At 47.8% G+C, this 23,680-nt stretch overlaps 1 protein-coding gene across 1 annotated transcript in view; it reads left to right on the top strand.

Annotated features, from left to right (window-relative positions):
- LOC140200632 (dynein heavy chain domain-containing protein 1) overlaps positions 1-23,680 on the top strand; it is a 234,934-nt gene that overhangs the window by 42,085 nt on the left and 169,169 nt on the right. Inside the window, exons 6-8 of the mRNA XM_072264203.1 lie at positions 1,228-1,338; positions 4,317-4,473; positions 21,583-21,834. Coding sequence (XP_072120304.1) covers positions 1,228-1,338; positions 4,317-4,473; positions 21,583-21,834 — 520 coding nt within the window. The remainder of the gene's footprint in view (positions 1-1,227; positions 1,339-4,316; positions 4,474-21,582; positions 21,835-23,680) is intronic.

Here is a 23,680-nt window from a genome sequence, read left to right on the forward strand (position 1 = left end):
ATTAAGGGAGGTACAGTTCCCATACCAGGCAGTGATGCAGCCAGTCAGGATGCTCTCAGTTGTGCCCCTGTAGAAAGTTCTTAAGATTTGCGGACCATACCAAACTTCCTCAACTGTCTGAGGTGAAAGAGGCGCTGTTGTGCCTTTTTCACCACACAGCTGGTGTGCACAGACCACATGAGGTCCTCAGTGATATAGATGCTGAGGAACTTAAAGCTGTTCACCCTCTCACCCTCAGATCCATTGATGTCAATAGGGGTTAGCCCATCTCCATTCCTCCTGTCATCCACAATCAGCTCCTTTGTTTTTGTGACATTGAGGGAGAGGTTGTTTTCTTCACACCACTGTGTCAGAGAGATGACTTCTTCCCTGTAGGCCACCTCTTCATTGTTTGAGATAAGGCCAAGCAACGTAGTGTCATCGGCAAATTTAATTAGCAGATTGGAGCTGTGGGTGGCAATACACTGACGGGTATACAGGGAGTGAGCCCACGATCAACTCCATCCTCACAGTTCCTGCTGATTGAAGCATTGAGTAAGATTGAAATCAACGAGGACGAGAGCAGAAAGTGAGCGGGTGTTCAGCACATCAGCCTGCATTTGACTGGTCTCCTGCTCTATCTCACTCTCACTCACTACTGCCAGAGGAAGGTGCCGGAATATTGGATCTTGGGCAAGGTTTGATTGGATTGGTTTTTAGAGACTCTGCAGTTCATGTTATTTGTTTCCGGTAAATCCATTTTTAATTTGCTATTTTGTGTGATTTTGACTGGGGCGGCCTGCCTCTGCGACCTCCAGGCAATGAATGACAACACGGTGCCAAGCTGAACTGAACTGAAGTGAACATTCCCGGACCGTTTGAAGGACTCTGTTTGATGTTTAATATTTGGTGTGTTATCTGCCTGCTTTCTGTATTTGTCGGATTTGGGTTTTGGGTGTTTGATGTTTTCTTTGAACGGGTTCCATGGTGTTTCTTTGTTTCGTGGTTGTCTGTGGGAAGACCAATCTCAGGGTTGTGTACTGCACACATACTTCGATAATAAATGTACTTTGAACCTTTGACCCTGCCCCTGACCCCAGTTCTGATGCCAACCCCGTCCCTGACCCTGATCCTGACTGTGACCCTGCCTGGTACATTGGTTTGCTGAGTATCATGGTGGTCCTGACCCCGGGTTTGTTGTTCAGCTGTACTGTCCCCGACTGACACTTTGCTCTCTGTGTGCTCCAGGTGGTACAGGAACACAAAGCAACAGAGTCTGCAGAGACGGTGTAACACACTGTGGACTTGCCTACTCCCAGCCACACCGCACTTCGGAGCAGCTTTGCTACACGTCTCCAGGTACCAGCCCAGTTTCTGATGCACCACACCGCGGTCGGCAGCTGTGTCCATGTCACTCTGAGCACCAGTCCGTCTGAGCACAACTTCCTGCAACCCAACTCTCACACCCTGTGCACAACTGCAGGGCATCTCTCTATCTCTCTATCTATCTCTCTATCTATCTATCTATCTATCTATCTATCTCTCTCTCTCTCTCTCTCTCTCTCTCTCTCTCTCTCTCTCTCTCACTCTCTCACTCTCTCACTCTCTCACTCTCTCACTCTCTCACTCTCTCACTCTCTCTCTCTCACTCTCTCTCTCACACACAGAGTCACTCTCACTCACTCTCACACTCACGCACTGTCACAGGTGCAGAGCACGGGTGGACCCAAATGCAGGACACAAACAAGTTTTGCAGCATTAACAAAAATAGAGTTTATTAATAGTTACTAGGAAAGCAAGGAAGCAAGGATTGTACAGAGAGACATCAAGGAGTGAATGAAGTGGAAGTGGGAATATACATGGCTGGAGTTGGGCTCAGACCCTGGACTTAGACTGGGACTCAGGGCCTGGGCTTGGTCTGGGGCTTGGGACTCGGACTTGAAACTTGGAACATCGGAGCCTGGACTTGGAACTCGGAACAGAAGTTTAAGGGGCAGAAGTTTAGGGGTAACACGAGGGGGAACTTCTTTACTCAGAGAGTGGTAGCTGGTGGGAACGAGCTTCCAGTAGAAGTGGTTGAGGCAGGTTCGATGTTGTCATTTAAAGTTAAATTGGACAACTATATGGACAGAAAAGGAATGGAGGGTTATGGGTTGAGTGCAGGTAGATGGGACTAGGTGAGAGTAAGTGTTCAGCATGGACTAGAAGGGCCGAGATGGCCTGTTTCTGTGCTGTAATTGTTATATGGTTATAACATCGGAGCACAGAGCCGGGAGTCGTCGTCGACACAGGGCACAGAGCCGGGACTCTGTCTTCGACACAGGGCACAGAGCCGGGACTCTGTCTTCGACACAGGGCACAGAGCCGGGACTCTGTCTTCGACACAGGGCACAGAGCCGGGACTCTGTCTTCGACACAGGGCACAGAGCCGGGACTCTGTCTTCGACACAGGGCACAGAGCCGGGACTCTTCTTCGACACAGGACACAGAGCCGGGACTCTTCCTTGGATACAGGACACAGAATGCAGACAGTTCTCCACTCAGGGTAGTGGCAAATGGCCGGACCTACCCAGCGGAGATGAGGACATGAAGAGACAGTTCTCCACTCAGGGTAGCGGCAAACGGCCGGACCTACCCAGCGGAGGCGAGGACACAAAGAGACAAAACCACACAACGATAGACAGTTCTTGATCTTGGCACGAAGTGGCTGCAAGTAGCGGCGAGCTGTCGACTCGGCCCCAGAACTCCAGACAGAGGCTCTTGACTCACTCCGGCAGGTTAATTTGACGGACCCGCTCCGGCGAGGTAACATAGCAGGCTCGCTCAGGTGTGGTAACTTGACAGGCTGGCTCTGGCGAGGAGAGGCGATTTACTGGCACTCACTTCGAGTAGAAGACTTACTCCAGCGATGTAACTTGGCTCACTCTGGCAAGGTGACTTGCTCACACTTGCTTTGGTGATGTAAAGTGACATCTGGTGACGGTCTAGCCCCGAGCAGCTGTAAGTCCGACACTATATACTGACCGTTCAGCTGAGAATCAAGTGCCTTTAATTACAGAGCCCAAGAAACACAGGGAAGCAATGAATTAAAGGAAAACAAGGAGTCAACGGCCCTGATCGTGACACAAAGGAAATTTAAAGGGAACCAGGGAATAACTGATCGGGACTGTGACGATCACTCTCTCACACTCGCACACTCACGTTCTCACACTCTCACACTCGCACACTCACAGAATCCCACACACACATGCAGACACAGAAACACACGCTCAGTCTCAGACACAGACGCACACGCAGTCTCACTCACACACACTCCCATTCTTCTTCTTCGGTTGTCCAATGAAATCCGATGACAACATCCACTCCTTTAACAGTGAGATCTTTGACTGTACAGTCCTATCCTGGACCCACAAGCTCTATTGCAGGTGAGACATGTATATGTGGTAGTGGTGGCAAACATGGCTGCATTTCTCCTGGCTCTCTTCTGCTGTCTTCTGGTTGTTCTTTCCATCTCCAGAATACAAACCCCGTCCCTACACAGCTGTCGCCAAGTGGTATGGTCAGCAGCAACCTCCTCCAGGTCCTCGGGTCTGATCTTGCATTTCCTTAAAGCATTCTTCATCTGATCCTTATAGCGCTTCTTCGGACCTCCAGCTGAGCGTCGACCATGACATAGCTGGCCGTATAACACTCTGCGGGGTAGCCGACATGGGAGCATCCTTATCACGTGCTCCAGCCACTGCAGCTGATGCTGGGTGATCATGGCCTCAATACTTCTGCAGTTGATCTTTACAAGTATTTCAGTGTGAGGCACCCGCTCACTCACATATATATACACACACAGACACGCACACACAGAGTCAGTCTCACACACAGACACACACACACACACACACACACACACAGTCAGTCTCACACTCACTCTCTCACTCTCGCAGAATCACACATGCGCACACGGAAACACACACTCAGTCTCAGACACACACACACTCTCTCTCATACTCTCTCGCGCTCTCGCTCTCACACTCTCGTAATCCCACACTCACACTCTCTCACTCTCACACACAGACACACACACACACTCACAATCTCTCTCACTCTCTCATACTCTCACACTCTCGCTCTCTCGCACTCACACTCACTCGCTCTCACACTCATAATCTCACACACAGTATCAGATGCAGACACATGCACAGTCTCACCCACACTCTCACTCACCCACACTCACACTCACCCACACTCACACACACAGTCACACACACACACACTGACTCTCATTGGGGAACACAGATCACTAGTTGTTACTCTACAGAGAAAGTTGTTCTGTGTGTACGCAGGCTGATCCAGGAACTCTGGCTGGTGAAGTGGTTCCCCTTGGACATGACAGAGCCTCTGACGCTGGCACAGTTCGAGCACCTTCACCAGCGCCATCTTTCCGAAGGCCGCAAAATACTGGAGAAGTTCTTCACCTTCTGCAGTCATATCCTGCAACTGGTAGGGAAGGGGTATCCACAGTGTGTCCACAGTCAGCGTTCCGCACACACTCCCCATGTGTATACACACATTGTGACGCAAACCCTCCCATGTGTGTCCACAGTCAGCGTTCCGCACACATTCCCCATGTGTATACACACACTGTGACGCAAACCCTCCCGTGTGTGTCCGCAGTCAGCGTTCCGCACACACTCCAACATCCTGGCACACAGCACATAGAACAGTACAGCATGTTGTGCCAGACTAATTAAACCAGTGATTTAACCCCTAACCAATTAAATTCCTCCTGCCTACACAATGTCCATCACCCTTCCTGGCCAGCACATTCATATGCCCATCTCAGAACCTCCGCCACCACCCCTCACAGAGCACGAACAGGGTCTTTGGCCCACCATGTTGTACCAGACCAATTAAATAGCAATCAAATGGCTAACTAAACTCATCCCTCTGCCTACTCGATGTCCATATCCTTACAATCTCCTCACATTCACAGGAGTATCTCAATGTCTTTTAAAAGTCACTCATATATTTGTCTCTACCACCACCCCAACACAGCATTCCAGGCATCCACCACTCTGTGTTTAAAAAACAACAAAAAACTTGCCCCACACATCTCCTTTGAAATTACCCCTTCTCTCCTAAAATGCACAGAAACATAGAAATATAGAAAACCTACAGCACAATACAGGCCCTTCAGCCCACAATGTTATGCCAAACATGTACTTACTTTAGAAATTACCTAGATTTACCCATAGCCCTCTATTTTTCTAAGCTCCTTCTACCTATCCAGGAGTCTCTTAAAAGACCCTATTGTATCTGCCTCCACCACCGTCACCAGCAGCCCATTCCACACACTCACCACTTTCTGTGTAAAAAACTTACCCCTGACATCTCCCCTGTACCTACTTCCAAGCACCTTAAAACTATGCCCTCTCGTGCTAGCCATTTCAACCCTGGGAAAAAGCCTCTGACTATCCACACAATCAATGCCTCTCATTATCTTATACACCTCTATCAGGTCACCTCTCATCCTCCACTACTCTAAGGAGAAAAGGCCAAGTTCACTCAACCTATTCTCATAAGGCATGCTCCCCAATCCAGGCAACATCCTTGTAAATCTCCTCTGCACCCTTTCTATGGTTTCCACATCCTTCCTGTAGTGAGGCAACCAGAACTGAGCACAGTACTCCAAGTGGGGTCTGACCAGGGTCCTACATAGCTGCAACATTACCTCTAGACTCTTAAACTCAGTCCCACGATTGATGAAGGCCAATGCACCGTATGCCTTCTTAACCACAGAGTCAACCTGTGCAGCAGCTTTGAGTGTCCTATGGACTCGGACCCCAAGATCCCTCTGATCCTCCACACTGCGAAGAATCTTACCATTAATACTATATTCTGCCATCATATTTGACCTGCCAAAATGAACCACCTCACACTTATCTGGGTTGAACTCCATCTGCCACTTCTCAGCCCAGTTTTGCATCCTATCGATGTCCCGCTGTAACGTCTGACAGCCCTCCATGCTATCCACAACACCCCCAAATTAGCACATTTACTAACCCATCCCTCCACTTCCTCATCCAGGTCACTTATAAAAATCTCAAAGAGTAGTGGTCACAGAACAGATCCCTGAGGCACACCACTGGTCACCGACCCCCATGCAGAATATGACCCGTCTACAACCATTCCTTGCCTTCTGTGGGCAAGCCAGCAAGGTGTGCTTGAATCCCATCCCTCCTTACTTTCTCAATAAGCCTTCCATGGGGTACCTTATCAAATGCCTTGCTGAAATCCATCTACACTACATCTACTGCTTTACCTTCATTGATGTGTTTAGTCACAGCCTCAAAAAATTCAATCAGGCTCGTAAGGCATGACCTGCCCTTGACAAAGCCATGCTGACTGTTCCTAATCATATTATGCCTCTCCAAATGTTCATAAATCCTCCCTCTCAGGATCTTTTCCATCAACTTACCAACCATTGAAGTAAGACTCACTAGTCGATAATTTCCAGAGCTATCTCTACTCCCTTTCTTGAATAATGGAACCCGCAACCCTCTAGTCCTCCGGAACCTCCCCCATTCCCATTGATGATGCAAAGATCATTGCCAGAGCCTCAGCAATCTCCTCCCTCACCTCCCACAGTAGCCTGGGGCACATCTCATCCGGTCCCGGAGACTTACCCAACTTGATGCTTTCCAAAAGCTCCAGCACACCCTCTTTCTTAATGTCTATATGCTTAAGGTTTTCAATCCACTAAGTAATCCCTACAATTGCCAAGATCCTTTTCTATAGTCAATACTAAAGCAAAGTATTCATTAAGTATCTCCGCTATCTCCTCCGGTTCCATACACACTTCTCCACTGCTACCCTCGATCGGTCCTATTCTTTCACGTCTTATCCTCTTGCTCTTCACATACTTGTTGAATGCCTTGGGGTTTTCCTTGGTGTGTTGCTCCCCAGGTGCCAGGGTACGGGATGTCTCGGATCGGGTCCTGAATATTCTGAAGGGGGAGGGTGAGCAGCCAGTTGCCTTGGTACATGTTGGTACCAATGACATAGATAGGACAAGGGAGGAGGTCCTGAAGAGAGATTTCCAGGAGTTAGGAAGGAAGCTGAGAAGCAGGACCTCCAGGGTAGTAATCTCGGGATTGCTACCTGTGCTACGTGCTAGCAAGGGCAAGAATAGTAGGATCAGGCAGATGAATGCATGGCTGAGAAATTGGTGCAGGGGGCAGGGCTTCAGATTCTTGGATCATTGGGATCTCTTCTGGGGGAAGTATGACCTGTTCAAAAAGGACAGGTTACACCTGAACCTGAAGGGGACCAATATCCTGGCGGGAAAGTTTAATAGAGCTGTTAGGGAAGGTTTAAACTAATTTGGCAGGGGGATGGGAACCGGAATGATAGAGCGGAGGAGGGGGAAAACAAGAATAAATCTTAAGATAGTGAGCAGTAAAGATGTCAGGAAGGATAGGCAGTTGATGGGGCAAACTTGCAGCCATTGGGATGAGTTGCAGTGCAATAAAGTTGCAATCAAAGCAAAAAGTACCAAATACTGGTTTTAAGGTGTTATATTTAAATGCACACAGCATAAGGAATAAGGTGGATGATCTTGTCGTACAGCTACAGATTGGCAGGTATGATATTGTGGCCATCACTGAGACCTGGCTAAAGGATGCATGTCTCTGGGAGCTGAACGTCCAAGGATACACGGTGTATCGGAAGGATAGGCAGGTAGGCAGAGGGGGAGGCGTGGCTTTATTGGTAAGAAATGATATTAAATCATTAGAAAGAGGTGATATAGGATTGGAAGGTGCAGAATCTTTATGGGTTGAGCTAAGAAATCACAGGGGTAAAAGGACCCTGATGGCAGTTATTTATAGGCCTCCAAACAGCTGCAGGGATGTGGACTGCAAATTACAACAGGAAATAGAAAAGACTTGTCAGAAGGGCAGTGTTATGATAATTGTGGGGGATTTTAACATGCGAGTAGATTGGGAAAATCAGGTCGGCACTGGATCTCGAGAGAGCATTTGTAGAATGTCTGCGAGATGGCTTTTTAGAACAGCTTGTTGTTGAGCCCACTAGGGGATTGGCTGTACTGGATTGGGTATTGTGTAATGAACTGGAGGTGATTAGAGAGATTGAGGTGAAGGAACCCTGAGGAGGCAGTGATCATAACATGATTGAGTTCACCGTGAAATTTGAGAAAGAGAAGCCGAAATCCAATGTGTTGGTATTTCAGTGGAGTAAAGGAAATTAGAGTGGCATGAGAGAGGAACTGGCCAAAGTCGACTGAAAAGGGACATTAACAGGAAGGATGGCAGAGCAGCAGTGGCTGGAGTTTATGTGAGAAGTGAGGAAGGTGCAAGACAGATATATTCCAAAAAAGAAGAAATTTTTGAATGGAAAAAGGATGCAACCATGGCTGACAAGAGAAGCCAAAGTTAAAGCAAAGGAGAGGGCATACAAGGAAGAAAAAATTAGTGGGAAGACAGAGGATAGATTAGATTATGAGAACACTCAGTTCTCTTTTGTTGTCATTTAGAAATGCATACATGCATTAAGAAATGATACAATGTTTCTCCGGAGTGATATTACAGAAAACAGGACAGACCAAAGACTAACACTGACAGAACCACATAATTATAACATATAGTCACAGCAGTGCAAAGCAATACCATAATTTGATGAAGAACAGACCATGGGCACAGTAAAAAAAAAAAAAAAGTCTCAAAGTCCTGAGTCGATCGACTCCCGAGTCCCCGATAGCAGGCAGCAAAAGGGAGAAACTCCCTGCCATAAACCTCCAGGCACCATCAACTTGCCGATACCTTGGAAGCAGCCGACCCTGAGTCCATCCGTCCAAAAACTTCGAGCTTCCGACCAGCCTCTCCAATACAGCCTCTCAAATGCCATCCTCTGCCGAGTGCCTTCGACCTCGCCCCGGCTGCTGAAACACGCAAAGCTGAAGATTTCGGGGCCTTCAGCTCCGGAGACTCCGGTTACCACACAGTAGCAGTGGCAGCGAAGCGGGCATTTCAGAAGTGTTCCAGATGTTCCTCCGTGCTCTCACGTCTGTCTCCATCAAATCAGAATTGTGCACGGTCCCCTACTTGACAGATAACAGATATCATTCACCGAAGTGGCCACGCGCGCTACCGTCGCGCCGCCATCTTCTCTCCCCTCCCGGGAGAAATTGGGAAGTTTTTAAAAGCTTACCAAAGAAAACTAAGAAGGTCATTAAGAGGGAAAAGATGAACTATGAAAGGAAGCTAGCAAATAATATCAAAGAGGATACTAAAAGCTTTTTCAAGTATATAAAGAGTAAAAGACAGGTGAGAGTAGATATAGGACCGATAGAAAATGATACTGGAGAAATTGTAATGGGATATAAGGAGATGGCGGAGGAACTGAACAAGTATTTTGCATCAGTCTTCACTGAGGAAGACATCAGCAGTATACCGGACACTCTAGCGTGGCAGGGAAGAGAAATGTGTGCAGTCACAATTATGACAGAGAAAGTACTCAGGAAGCTGAATAGTCTGAAGGTAGATAAATCTCCCGGACCAGATGGAATGCACCCTCGTGTTCTGAAGGAAGTAGCTGTGGACATTGCAGAGGTATTAGCAATGATCTTTCAAAAGTCAATAGATTCTGGCATGGTTCCGGAGGACTAGAAGATTGCAAATGTCACTCCGCTATTTAAGAAAGGGGCAAGGAAGCAAAAAGGAAATTATAGACCTGTTAGCTTGACATCGGTGGTTGGGAAGTTGTTGGAGTCGATTGTTAAGGATGAGGTTACAGAGTACCTGGAGGCATATGTCAAGATTGGCAGAACTCAGCATGGTTTCCTGAAAGGAAAATCCTGCCTGACAAACCTATTGCAATTTTTTGAGAAAATTACAAGCAGACTAGACAAGGAAGATGCAGTGGATGTTGTATATTTGGATTTTCAGAAGGCCTTTGACAAGGTGCCGCACATGAGGCTGCTAAACAAGATAAGAGCCCATGGAATTACGGGAAAGTTACATACGTGGATAGAGCGTTGGCTGATTGGCAGGAAACAGAGAGTGGGAATAAAGGGATCCTATTCTGGTTGGCTGCCGGTTACCAGTGGTGTTCCACAGGGGTCCGCGTTGGGGCCACTTCTGTTTACGTTGTGCATCAATGATTTGGATTATGGAATAGATGGCTTTGTGGCTAGTTTTCTGATGATACAAAGATAGGTGGAGGGGCCAGTAGTGCTGAGGAAACAGCGAGTCTGCTAGAGACTTGGATAGATTAGGAGAATGGGCAGAGAAGTGGCAAATAGAATATAGAACATAGAATAGTACAGCACAGTACAGGCCCTTCGACCCACAATGTTGTGCCAACCCTCAAACCCTGCCTCCCATATAACCCCCCACCTTAAATTCCTCCATATACCTGTCTAGTAATCTCTTAAATTTCACTAGTGTATCTGCCTCCACCACTGACTCAGTCAGTGCATTCCACACACCAACCATTCTCTGAGTAAAAAACCTTCCTCTAATAACCCCCTTGATCTTCCCACCCCTTACCTTAAAGCCATGTCCTCTTGTATTGAGCAGTGGTGCCCTGGGGAAGAGGCGCTGGCTATCCACTCTACCTATTCCTCTTATTATCTTGTACACCTCTATCATGTCTCCTCTCATCCTCCTTCTCTCCAAAGAGTAAAGCCCTAGCTCCCTTAATCTTTGATCATAATGCATACTCTCTAAACCAGGCAGCATCCTGGTAAATCTCCTCTGTACTCTTTCCAATGCTTCCACATCCTTCCTATAGTGTGGCGACCAGAACTGGACACAGTACTCCAAGTGTGGCCTAACCAGAGTTTTATAAAGCTGCATCATTACCTCACAACTCTTAAACTCTATCCCTCGACTTATGAAAGCTAACACCCTATAAGCTTTCTTAACTACCCTATCTACCTGTGAGGCAACTTTCAGGGATCTGTGGACATATACCCCCAGATCCCTCTGCTCCTCCACTCTACCAAGTATCCTGCCTATCATGGATAGGCTTTTTCCATTGAGAGTGGGGGAGATTCAAAACAAGAGCACATGAGTTGAGAGTTAAAGGGCAAAAGTTTAGGGGTAACATGAGGGGGAACTTCTTTACTCAGAGAGTGGTGGCTGTGTGGAACGAGCTTTCAGCAGAAGTGGTTGAGGCAGGTTCGATGTTGTTGTTTAAAGTTAAATTGGATAGATATATGGACAGGAAGGGAATGGAGGGTTATGGACCGAGTGCAGGTCGTTGGGGCTAGGTGAGTGTAGGAGTTTGGCACAGACTAGAAGGACCGAGATGGCCTGTTTCCATCCTGTAATTGTTATATGGTTATATTTACTTTGTACTCTGCCTTGGAGTTTGTCTTTCCAAAGTGTACCACCTCACACTTCTCCGGGTTGGACTCCATCTGCCACTTCTCAGCCCACTTCTGCATCCTATCAATGTCTGTCTGCAATCTTTGACAATCCTCTACACTATCTACAACACCACCAACCTTTGTATCATCTACAAATTTGCCAACCCACCCTTCTACCCCCACATCTAGCTCGTTAATAAAAATCACGAAAAGTAGATGAAATACAATGTTGGAAAGTATATGGTTATGCACTTTGGTAGAAGAAATAAACGGGAAGACTATTATTTAAATGGGGAGAGAATTCAAAGTTCTGAGATGCAACGGGACTTGGGAGTTCTCGTGCAGGATACCCTTAAGGTTAACCTCCAGGTTGAGTCGGTGGTGATGAAGGTGAATGCCCACCACAACAACCCTGTTACTATTACACCTTTCCAGAATCTGTCTCCCTGTCTGCTCCTCGATGTCCCTATTACTATTGGGTGGTCTATAAAGAACACCCAGTAGAGTTATTGATCCCTTCCTATTTCTAACTTCCACCCACAGAGACTCAGTAGACAATCCCGCCATGACTTCCTCTTTTTCTGCAGCTGTGACACTATCTCTGATCAACAGTGCCACGCCCCCACCTCTTTTGCCTCCCTCCCTGTCCTTTCTGAAACATCTAAAGCCTGGCACTCTAAGTAACCATTCCTGCCCCTACTCCATCCAAGTCTCTGTAATGGCCACAACATCATAGCTCCAAGTACTGATCCACACCCTAAGCTTGCAAAAATGCCATCCCTTTCTCGCAATTCCTCCGCCTCTGCCACATCTGCTCTCAGGATGGGGCTTTTCATTCCAGGACGAGGGAGATGTCCTCCTTTTTTAAAGAAAGGGGCTTCCCTTCCTCCACCATCAACTCTGCTCTCAAACGCATCTCCCCCATTTCACGCACATCTGCTCTCATTCCATCCTCCTGCCACCCCACTAGGAATAGGGTTCCCCTGGTCCTCACCTACCACCCCACCAGCCTCCGGGTCCAACATATTATTCTCCGTAACTTCTGCCACCTCCAACGGGATCCCACCACTAAGCACATCTTTCCCTCCCCTCCCCTGTTTCCGCAGAGATCGTTCCCTACGCGACTCCCTTGTCCATTCATCCCCCCCATCCCTCCCCACCGATCTTCCTCCTGGCACTTATCCTTGTAAGCGGAACAAGTGCTACACATGCCCTTACACTTCCTCCCTTACCACCATTCAGGGCCCCAGGCAGTCCTTCCAGGTGAGGCGACACTTCACCTGTGAGTCGGCTGGGGTGATATACTGCGTCCAGTGCTCCCGATGTGGCCTTCTATATATTGGCGAGACCTGACACAGACTGGGAGACCGCTTTGCTGAACATCTACGCTCTGTCCGCCAGAGAAAGCAGGATCTCCCAGTGGCCACACATTTTAATTCCACGTCCCATTCCCATTCTGATATGTCTTTCCACGGCCTCCTCTACTGTAAAGATGAAGCCACCCTCAGGTTGGAGGAACAACACCTTATATTCCGTCTGGGTAGCCTCCAACCTGATGGCATGAACATTGACTTCTCAAACTTCTGTTAATGCCCCTCCTCCCCATCGTACCCCATCCGTTATTTATTTATATACACACTTTCTTTTTCTCTCTCTCATTTTTCTTCCTCTGTCCCTCTGACTATACCCCTTGCCCATCCTCTGGGTTTTCCCCCCCTCCCCCTTTTCTTTCTCCCTGAGCTTCCTGTCCCGTGATCCTCTCACATCCCTTTTGCCAATCACCTGTCCAGCTCTTGGCTCCATCCCTCCCCCTCCTGTCTTCTCCTATCATTTTGGATCTCTCCCTCCCCCTCCCACTTTCAAATCTCTTACTAACCCTTCCTTCAGTTAGTCCTGACGAAGAGTCTCGGCCCAAAACGTCGACTGTACCTCTTCCTAGAGATGCTGCCTGGCCTGCTGCATTCACCAGCAACTTTGATGTGTGTTGCACACTAAGCTGATCCGCTTTGTGCATGATGCTTCTTGCATTAAAATAGACACATCTCAAACTACTGGCCTGAGCACATCCCTTCTCTATCACCTGCCTATCCTCCCTCTGGCACTGTCTCCAAACTTTCTCTATTTGTGAGCCAAACGCCCCTTCCTCCATCTCTTCAGTTTGGTTCCCACCTCCCAACAATCCTAGTTTAAACTCTCCCAAATAGCCTTAGCAAACCTCCCCACCAGGATATTGGTCCCCGTCGGATTCAAGTGCAACCCGTCCTTTTTGTACAGGTCACACCTGCCCCAAAAGAGATCCAGAAATCTGAATCCCCGCCCTCTGCTCCAATCCCTCAGCCACGCATTTATCTTCCACTTCACCCTATTCCTATACTCACTGTCGCGTGGCACAGACAGTAATCCCGAGATTACTACCTTTTGACGTCCTGCTTCTCAACTTCTTTCCTAACTCCCTGTAGTCTGTTTTCAGGACCTCCTCCCTTTTCCTATCTATGTTGTTGGTACCAAAACTTCTAGCCGTTCACCTTCCCACTGCAGGATATCTTGGACGTGATCTGAAACATCCCGGACCCTGGCACCTGGGAGGCAAACTACCATCTGAGTTTCTTTCCTGCGTCCACAGAATCACCTGTCTGACCCCCTAACTACAGAGTCCCCTATCACTACTGCCTTCCTCTTCCTTTCCCTACCCTTCTGAGCCACAGGGCCAAACTCTGTGCCAGAGGCACGGCTACTGTTGCCTCCCCCAGGTAGGCTGTCCTCCCAACAGTACTCAAACAGGAGTACTTATTGTTAAGGGGGACGGCCACAGGGGTACTCTCTAGTACCTGACTCTTCCCTTTCCCCCTCCTGACTGTGACCCACTTGTCTGCCTTCCAAGGCCCTGGTGTGACTACTTGCCTATAACTCCTCTCTATCACCTCCTCACTTTCCCTCTGGCATGCCCTCTGGAATTTGACATTTCAACCCTGGGAAACAGATACTGTCTGTCTACTCTACTGAGGCATCAGCGGCCCCGGAAGGCAGGCGGAACACCACCAATCATGGTGAGTTCTTTCTGCTTGCGTGAGGGTTTCTGTAAAAACAGTAGCCAGTGTGCAGGCACGGGAACCGTCAGTGGCATGGTTACTTAGAGGCATCAGCAGGTGGAGCACCACCAAACAAGTGCAGGGGTTTTTCTTATCTTGTAAACCATAAAAGAGAGACAGGGTCTAGCAGAGTGGCCATCACTGGACCAGCCATCGTCAGAGTGGGGACTCGGAGGCTTTGGCGAGAAGAGGCTGAGGCCAAAGAAACGGGTCAGAAGGGTAGGTTTTCCCTTCGTTATTACTGATTTGGTCTTGGTTGCCCATTGTACAGTGCAGGCAGGATGGCAGATACGGCAGTGGAAATCTCCTCCTGTAGGATGTGGGAATTCATGGAACCTGATGGTCTCCCTGATGACCACACCTGCAGGAAGTGCAGCCAACTCCAGCTCCTGAAAGACCGCATTAAGGAGCTGGAGCTGGGGTTGGATGAACTAAGGATCACCCGGGAGGCAGAGCAATTGATAGGTGTGACTTATGAGCAGGTGGTTACACCCAGAGTGTGGAATTCGGGGAGTAGATGGGTGAGCACCGAGAGAGGTAAAGGGAGAAAGAAGTCAGTGCAGTGTCCCCTTGTGGCCATTCCCTTCAGCAACAGATATACCCCTCTGGATACTGCTGAGGGGGATGACCTATCTGAACAAGGCAGCACCGTGGTTGGCTCTGACCCTCAGAAGGGTAGGGTGAAGTCAGGCAGAGCAATAGTCATGGGGGACAATAGTTAGGGGGCCAGATAGGAGATCCTGTGGCAGCAAAAGAGACACCAAGATAGTGTGTTGCCTCCCGGGTGCCAGGGTCCAGGATGTCCCTGAACATTTGTAGAATATTCTTGAAGGGGAGGGTGAGCAGCTGGAGGTCGTGTTACATGTTGGTACCAATGACATAAGCAGGAGAGGGGTAGATGTGCTGCGCATGAGGTTCAGGGAGTTGGGAAGGAAGCCGAAGAGCAGGACTTCCAAGGTGGTAGTCTCTGGATTACTCCCAGTGCCATTAGCTAGGGAAGGTCAGAACGGAAAGATAGTGCAATGAATGAGTGGCTGAGGAGATGGTGCAGGGGGCAGGGTTTCAAGTTCTTGGATCATTGGAACCTTTTCTGGGGAAGGGGTGACCTGTACAAATGGGATTGGTTGCACCTGAACTAGAGGGAACCAATATCTTGGGAAGGGTGTTTGCTAATGCTACTGGGGAGAGTTTAAATTAGATTTGCAGTGGGGCGGGAACCAGAGTGAAGAGGCAGAGGATGAGGCAGTTGGGGCACAAGTAGTGACAGCTTGTAGGGAGTTTATGAGGAAGGATAAGCAGATGATAGAGTAAAGATTCACTCAGCCAGATGGTTTGAGATGTGTCTATTTTAATGGAAGGAGTATCATAAACAAGATGGATGAACTTAGACCGTGGATCAATACGTGGAACTATGAAGTTGTGGCCATTGCAGAGACTTGGATGTCTCAGGGGCAGGAATGGCTGATGAGTGTGCCAGGCTTTGGATGTTTCAGAAAGGACAGGGAGGGAGGCAAAAGAGGTGGGGGCGTGGCATTGGTAATCAGGGATAGTATCACAGTTGCAGAAAAGGAGGAAGTCATGGAGGGATTATTGTGGGTGGAAGTCAGAAACAGGAAAGGGGCAATAACTCTGCTGGGTGTTTTTATGGATCCCCCGTAGTAACAGGGATATTGAGGTTCAGATAGGGAGGCAGATTCTGGAGTGGTGCAATAATAAGGTTGTTGTGATGGATAATTTTAACTTTCCTAATATGGACTGGCATCTCCTTGGAGCAAGGGGTTAGGGTTTCCTAACACAATATGTAGATAAGCCTACAAGAGGAGAGGCTGTACTTGACCTGGTATTGGGAAATGAACCTGGTTAGCTGTCAGATCTCTCAATGGGGGAGCATTTTGAAGATAGTGATCTCAACTCTTTCTCCTTTACCATAGTGAAGAAAAGAAAAGCTTACGAAAGGGTTAAGAAACTAGGTACTGTTAGAGCTCTAGAAAATTACAAAATTGCCAGGAAGGAGCTTAAGAATGAAATTAGGAGAGCTAGAAGGGCACAGGAGAAGGCCTTGGTGAGCAGGATTAAGGGAAACCCCCAAGACATTCTACAAGTACTCTATGTGAAGAGCAAGATGAACCGTGTGAGAATGGGACCAATCAGGAGTGAGAGAGGAAACGTGTGCATGGAATCGGAGGAGGTAGCGGAGGTACTTAATGAATATTTTGCTTCAGTATTCACCCGGGAAAAGGACCTTGGCAATTGTGGGGATGACTTACAGTGAGCTGAAATGCTTGAGTGTATAAACATTAAGAAAGAGGATGTGCTGGAGCTTTTGAAAAGCATTAAATTAGACAAGGACTTGGGAGTCCTTGTGCATGATACCCTAAATATTAACCTCCAAGGTGAGTCAGTGGTGAAGAAGGCGAATGCAATGTTGGCATCATTTCTAGAGGTATAGAATATAGAAACATAGAAAATCTACAGCACAATACAGGCCCTTTGGCCCACAAAGCTGTTCTGAACATGTCCTTACCTTAGAAATTACCTAGGCTTACCCATAGCCCTCTATTTTTCTAAGCTCCTTCTACCTATCCAGGAGTCTCTTAAAAGACCCTATCGTTTCTGCCTCCACCACCGCCGCCGGCAGCCCATTCCACACACTCACCAACTCTGCGAAAAAAACTTAACCCCTGACATCTCCTCTGTACCTACTTCCAAGCACCTTAAAACTGTGCCCTCTCATGCTAGCCATTGGGAAAAAGCCTCTGACTATCCACACGATCAATGCCTCTCATCATCTTGTACACCTCTATCAGGTCACCTCTCATCCTCTGTCGCTCCAAGGAGAAAAGGCCGAGTTCACTCAACCTATTCTCATATGGTATGCTTCCCAATCCAGGCAACATATAAGAGCAGGAATATGATGTTGAGGCTCTATAAGGCACTCATAGACCACACTTGGAGTATTGTGTGCAGTTTTGGGCTCTTGATTTTAGAAGGGATATACTGACATTGGAGTGGGTTCAGAGAAGATTCATGAGAATGATTCCAGGAATGAAAGGGTTACTGTATGAGGAATGTCTGGCAGCTCTTGGGCTGTATTCCCTGGAGTTCGGAAGAATGAGGGAGGATCTCATAGACAAATATTCAAAGTCCTGAACAGATCAGACATGACAAAGTTATTTCCCATGGTAGAGGAGTATAGGACAAGAGGGCACAACTTCAGGGTTGAAGGATGTCCATTTAGAACAGAGATGCAGAGAAATTACTTTAGTCAGAGGGTGGTAAATCTGTGGAATTTGTTGCTATGAGTGGCTATGGAGGCTAAATCATTGGGTGCATTTAAGGCAGAGATTAGCCAGGGCATCAAAGGGTATGGGGAGAAGGCAGGGGAGTGGGGATGCCTGGAGAATTGTATCAGCCCATGATCGAATAGTGGAGCAGACTCAATGGGCCAAATAGCCTACTTCTGCTCCTATATCTTATGGTTTTATGGTCTTATTAGTCACTGGGTCCGGACAAGATATATCCAAAGTTACCATGGGAAGTAAGGGAGGAGATTGCTGAGCCTCTGGAGGTGATCTTTGCATCATCAATCGGGACAGGAGAAGTACCAGAGGATTGGAGGGTTGCGGATGTTGTTCCCTTGTTCAAGAAAGGGAGTAGAGACAGCCCAGGAAATTATAGGCCAGTGAGTCTTACTTCAGTGGTTGGTAAGTTGATGGAGGAAATCCTGAGAGGCAGGATTTATGAGCATTTGGAGAGACCTAATACAATTAGGAATAGTCAGCATGGCTTTGTGAAAGGCAGGTCCTGCCTTACGAGCCTGACTGAATTTTTTGAGGATGTGACTAAACACGTTGATGAAGGTAGAGCAGTGGATGTAGTGTATATGGATTTCAGTAAGGCATTTGATAAGGTTCCCCATGCAAGGCTCATTCAGAAAGTAAGAAGGCATGGGATCCAAGGAGACCTTGCTTTGTGAATTGAGAATTGGTTTGCCCTCGGAAGGCAAAGGGTAGTTGTAGCTGGTTTGTATTCTGCATGTAGTTCAGTGACCAGTGATGTTCCACAGGGATCTGTTCTGGGACCCCTTCTCTTCGTAATTTTATAAATGACTTGGATGAAGAGGTAGAAAGGCAGGATAGTAAGTTTGGTGATGACACAAAGGTTTGGGGTGTTGTGGATAGAGTAGAGGTTACAGCGGGACATTGATAGGATGCAAAACTGGGCTGAGAAGTGGCAGATGGAGTTCAACCCAGAGAAGTGTGAGGTGGTTCATTTTGGTAGGGAAATTCTAGGCAGCTTCTAGTGTAGGTTACATGGTCGGCACAACATTGTGGGCCGAAGGGCCTGTAATGTGCTGTAGATTTCTCTGTTCTGTGCTTCTTATAATCCTATAAACATCCCAAGTTTGTCCAACTTCTCATTATAGCACATGTCTTCTAATCCAGGCATCATCCTGGTAAATCTCCTCTTCACCCTCTCTAAAGCCTTGACATCCTTCCTTTAATGGGGTGACAAAAACTATGTGCCGTACTCCAGATATGGCCTAACTCGTGTTTTATGAAGATGCAACAGAACTTGCTGACTTTTGAATTCAATACCTCAACTAATAAAAGTAAGCCTGCCCATGCCTTCTTAACCACTCTATCAACCAGCATAGCCACTTTCATGGAACTTTGAACTTGGACCCCAAGATCCCCTTGCTCATCACCACTGTTAAGGGCTCTGCCATAGGATTATAGCAACAGATACAGGCCCTTCAGCTCAAAGTTTTTTTAAGTTTCAAAATACACTTTATTCAAAAATAAAATTATATGCATTAAACCATTCAATGACACTCAATCCTTTACACACATTTCCCTTATGGTCTCTAGATATCCATACTTTGGCCACCCATGTGGCACTCCAGTAGTTCAGCTTCCCACACCATTGTTGAGGGGTATACTCCCCTCCCACTCCCACGGGTGAAAACCCTAAACCGTGGTCCTTCCCCACCGGGCCCTTGCGGTGGCTGCACCGAGTTTCAGTGCATCCCTCAGCACGTACTCCTGCAGCCGAGAATGTGCCAGTCGGCAGCATTCTCCCACGGACGTCTGCATGTGCTGGAAGATCATCAAGTTTCGGGCCGACCAAAGAGCGTCTTTCACCGAGTTGATGATCTGCCAGCAGCACCGGATGTTGGTCTCCGTGTGCGACTACGGGAACAGCCCGTAGATCAGAGAGTCCTCTGTTACGCAGCTGCTGGGGATAAAACATGACACTAGCCCGTCCATCCTCCTCCACACCCTCTCTGCAAACTGACAGTGTGCAAAGAGGTGGGTCACAGACTCCTCACTGCAGTCCTCCCATGAGCAGCGGGGTGTGGAGATGACGTTCCAGGCGTACAGGAGGGATCTGACTGGAAGGGCCCCTCTCACTGCCAGCCAGGCGAGGTCCTGGTGCCTGTTGGTGAGATCTGGCGATGAGGCATTTTACCAGATGAACTGGACGGTCTGCTCAGGGAACCACCCCACTGTGTCCATCACGTCCTTCTCCTGCAGTGCCTGCAGGACATTACATGCTGGCCACTGCCTGATGGCCCTGTGGTCAAAGGTGTTCTCCTGGAAGAACTTTTCTACAAAGGGCAGGTATGGCGGCAACGACCAGCTGACTGGGGCGTTGCGCGGGAGTGGGGCGAGACCCATTCTTCGTAACCAGGGCGACAGGTAGAACCTGGGCACATAGTGGTACTTGGTGCCCACATACCTGGGTTCTACACACAACCTGATGCAGCCACACACGAAGCTGGCCATCAGGGTAAGGGCGACATTGGGGACGTTCTTGTCCCCATTGTCCAGGGACTTGTGCATGACGGTCCGTCTGACCCACTCCATCTTGGATCTCCAGACGAATCTGAAGACAGCTCGGGTGATTTCCGAGCTGTAGGAGTGGGGGACATGCCACACCTGCACCAAGTACAGCAGCCCTGAGAGCACCTCACACCTGATGACCAGGTTCTTACCCATTATCGACAGGGAGCGCCCTCCCCACAGTCCCAATTTCTGTTTCACCTTGGCAGTCCGCTCCTGCCAGTTCTTATTGCACGCCTCGGCCCCTCCGAACCAGATCCCCAACACCTTCACGTGATCAGACCTTCAAAGTTGTAATGTCTGAACCTGAGCTGTTCCCGTTTGCTCACGTTTGGCCCAATACCGCCTAAACCTTCCCTATCCATGTATAAATGGCTTGTAAACATTATAATCGGCCCTATTCCACCACTTGCTCTGGCAGCTCGTTCCATACACTCAACACCCTCTGGGTGAAGAAGTTAGCTCTCGGACCCCTTCTAATTCTTCCCCATCTCCCCTTAAACATGTGCCTTCCACTTTTCATCTCCCCTCCCCTGTGGTTGGTTCTCCAGAACTGATTTCTGATTTGTTCACTGGGTTCACTCTGATGTATGATTGGTTCCCTCTGTGCAGACTTTTAGCTGTGATTATGGCCCCTGTGCAGATTCTGAAGTGTGATTGGTTCATCTCTGCAGACTCTGGTCTGATTGGTGCCCCGGTACTGAGTGTGATCTGTGATTGCCCCCCACCCACTTTGCTGACTGGCCTGTACAGTTCTTTTCGTCCATGGTCTTTTACTCTCTCCTATCAGATTTCCCCTCCCCCAGACCTTTATCTCTTTCACCAATCAACTTCCGAACTCTCTACTTCACCCTCCCTCACTCCTGGTTTCACCTATCATCAACCACCTTGACCTCTTCCTCCCCTTGCTCCCCACCTTCTGACTCGAAACTCATCTCTTTTTCCAGTCCTAATGAAGGGTCTCAGCGCAAAATGCTAACTATTTACTCCTTTCACAGATGCTGCCTGATCTGCTGAGATCCTCCAGCATTTTGTGTGTGTTACTCTGGATTTCCAGCATCCACAGAGTTTTTCACGTTTGTGACGATAATTGGTACCCTTGTGCTGACTGCGATCTGTGATTGGTTCCCTTGTGCTGACTGCGATCTGTGATTGGTTCCCTTCTGACTACGATCTGTGATTGGTTCCCTTTTGCTGACTGCAATCTATGATTGGTTTGCTTGTGCGGACTGCAGTCTGTGATTGGTTCCCTGCTGCTGATTGCGATCTGTGATTGGTGCAGGTACATATGGACAGTTATCAGATGGTGGAGGACAGCAAGAAGCAGCTCTGGCTGACAGAGGACAACTTGCCCCGGGCATCTGTGCACACTGCCCGGCTACAGCAAGAACAGGCGGAAAGATGGCTGCAGGACGCCCGTCAGACAACCGAGAGCCTGAGGAGGTTGTCATCACTGGTTACTCACATGACTGTCGAGAACCTCATCAGTGTGGTGCAGAGCGAGCTGGACAGCTTCGTAAGAGCCATGCTGCAGGTAGGAACAGTCAGCACAACAGGCTGTCAGACTCCTGGCATAGTCCATTACACAACCACCAAGAGGCTGGGCTGTCCGCTGACCCCTGGGTGACAGTCACTTCACTGTTCAACTTTCAAAGCACATTTAATATCAAACCACATAAATGTCACCATATACTACCCTGAGATTCATTTTATTGTGGGCATTCGTGGGAAATACTGTGAAACTCAATAGAGTCAGTGAAATACAGCACACAATAGGACTACAAAAATGCAGACACAAAAAGAGAAAAAAAACAGTTAATAAATAAGCAATAAGTATTGAGAACATGAAATGAAAAGTCCTTGAAAGTGAGTCCATTGGTTATGAGAACACGGGTGAGTGAAGTTGAGTGAACTTATTCAATTTTGTATGGCTCCTAATGGTTGCAAGTATTAACTGTTCCTGAACCTGGTGGTGTGGGACCTGATGGTTGTATGGTAATAACTGTCCTTGAACCTGGTGGTGTGGGACCTGATGGTTGAGGGGTAATAACTGTTCCTGAACCTGGTGGTGTGGGACCTGATGGTTGAGGGGTAATAACTGTTCCTGAACCTGGTGGTGTGGGACCTGATGGTTGAGGGGTAATAACTGTTCCTGAACCTGGTGGTGTGGGACCTGATGGTTGAGGGTAATAACTGTTCCTGAACCTGGTGGTGTGGGACCTGATGGTTGAGGGGTAATAACTGTTCCTGAACCTGGTGGTGTGGGACCTGATGGTTGAGGGGTAATAACTGTTCCTGAACCTGGTGGTGTGGGACCTGATGGTTGAGGGTAATAACTATTCCTGAACCTGGTGGTGTGGGACCTGATGGTTGAGGGGTAATAACTGTTCCTGAACCTGGTGGTGTGGGACCTGATGGTTGAGGGGTAAAATCTGTAATTGAACCTGACGATGTTTACTGGGTTGGACAACCCTTACACAAGATGCAGATGTTCCCCAACACCTCTTCTTCTGTGTTAAGCCAATTGTTCCTCCAGTTTGTTCACAGATTCAACAGGTCATCCTGCATCTGTGGGAAAGGAAACTGATCGATATCTCATGTCAGAGACCTTTCATTAGAACTGAGATAATATACTTAACTTGATAGGGTTCACTCTCTGCAAAAGTCTATCTTATGTCCATCTGTAGCTTCCCCCTTCCCTTCTATCTGCCTCAAATAAGGGGAATTTTTTCCTAGAGCTTACCTACTGATATATAGCAGTCATGTTCCTGTTTTAATCCTCTCCACTCCAGGAAAACACAGAACATTGAACGCCACCTTTTTACCCACTCCAAGATGCATCTTTTCCTTCCCTCCATATGTTTTTCATTCATGTTCAAAGTTAATTTATTATCAATGTACATATGTGTCACGCTATACAACCCTGATTCATTTTCTCATGGGCATACTCAATAAATCCAAAACCAAATCGGAGCAGGCTGAATGGGCCGGATGGCCTACACCTGCTCCTATTTCTTATGTTCTTAAAACAATCAATGAAAACCTGTAGAAACAGGGCAGAAAACTACTGTGTAAAAGACAACAAACTGCAAATACAAAAAGAAAAACATATATAATAATGAATAAATAAGCAGTGAGAACATGAGATGAAGAGTCCTTGAAAGTGAGTCCAGAAATTGTGGGAACAGTTCAGTGATAGGATGTGCCTTAGAGTCTCTTACCTTCCCCTCAAGTATCTGCCTCTACCATCACCCCTGGTAGTGTGTTCCACATTTCCACATCCTTCCTGTAGTGAGGTGACCAGAACTGAATACAGTACTCCAAGTGGGGTCGAACTAAGGTCTTGTATAGCTGTAACATTACCTCACGGCTCTTGAACT

Source organism: Mobula birostris, chromosome 7 (genome assembly GCF_030028105.1).
Source record: "Mobula birostris isolate sMobBir1 chromosome 7, sMobBir1.hap1, whole genome shotgun sequence".
Taxonomy (NCBI): Eukaryota; Metazoa; Chordata; class Chondrichthyes; order Myliobatiformes; family Myliobatidae; genus Mobula; species Mobula birostris.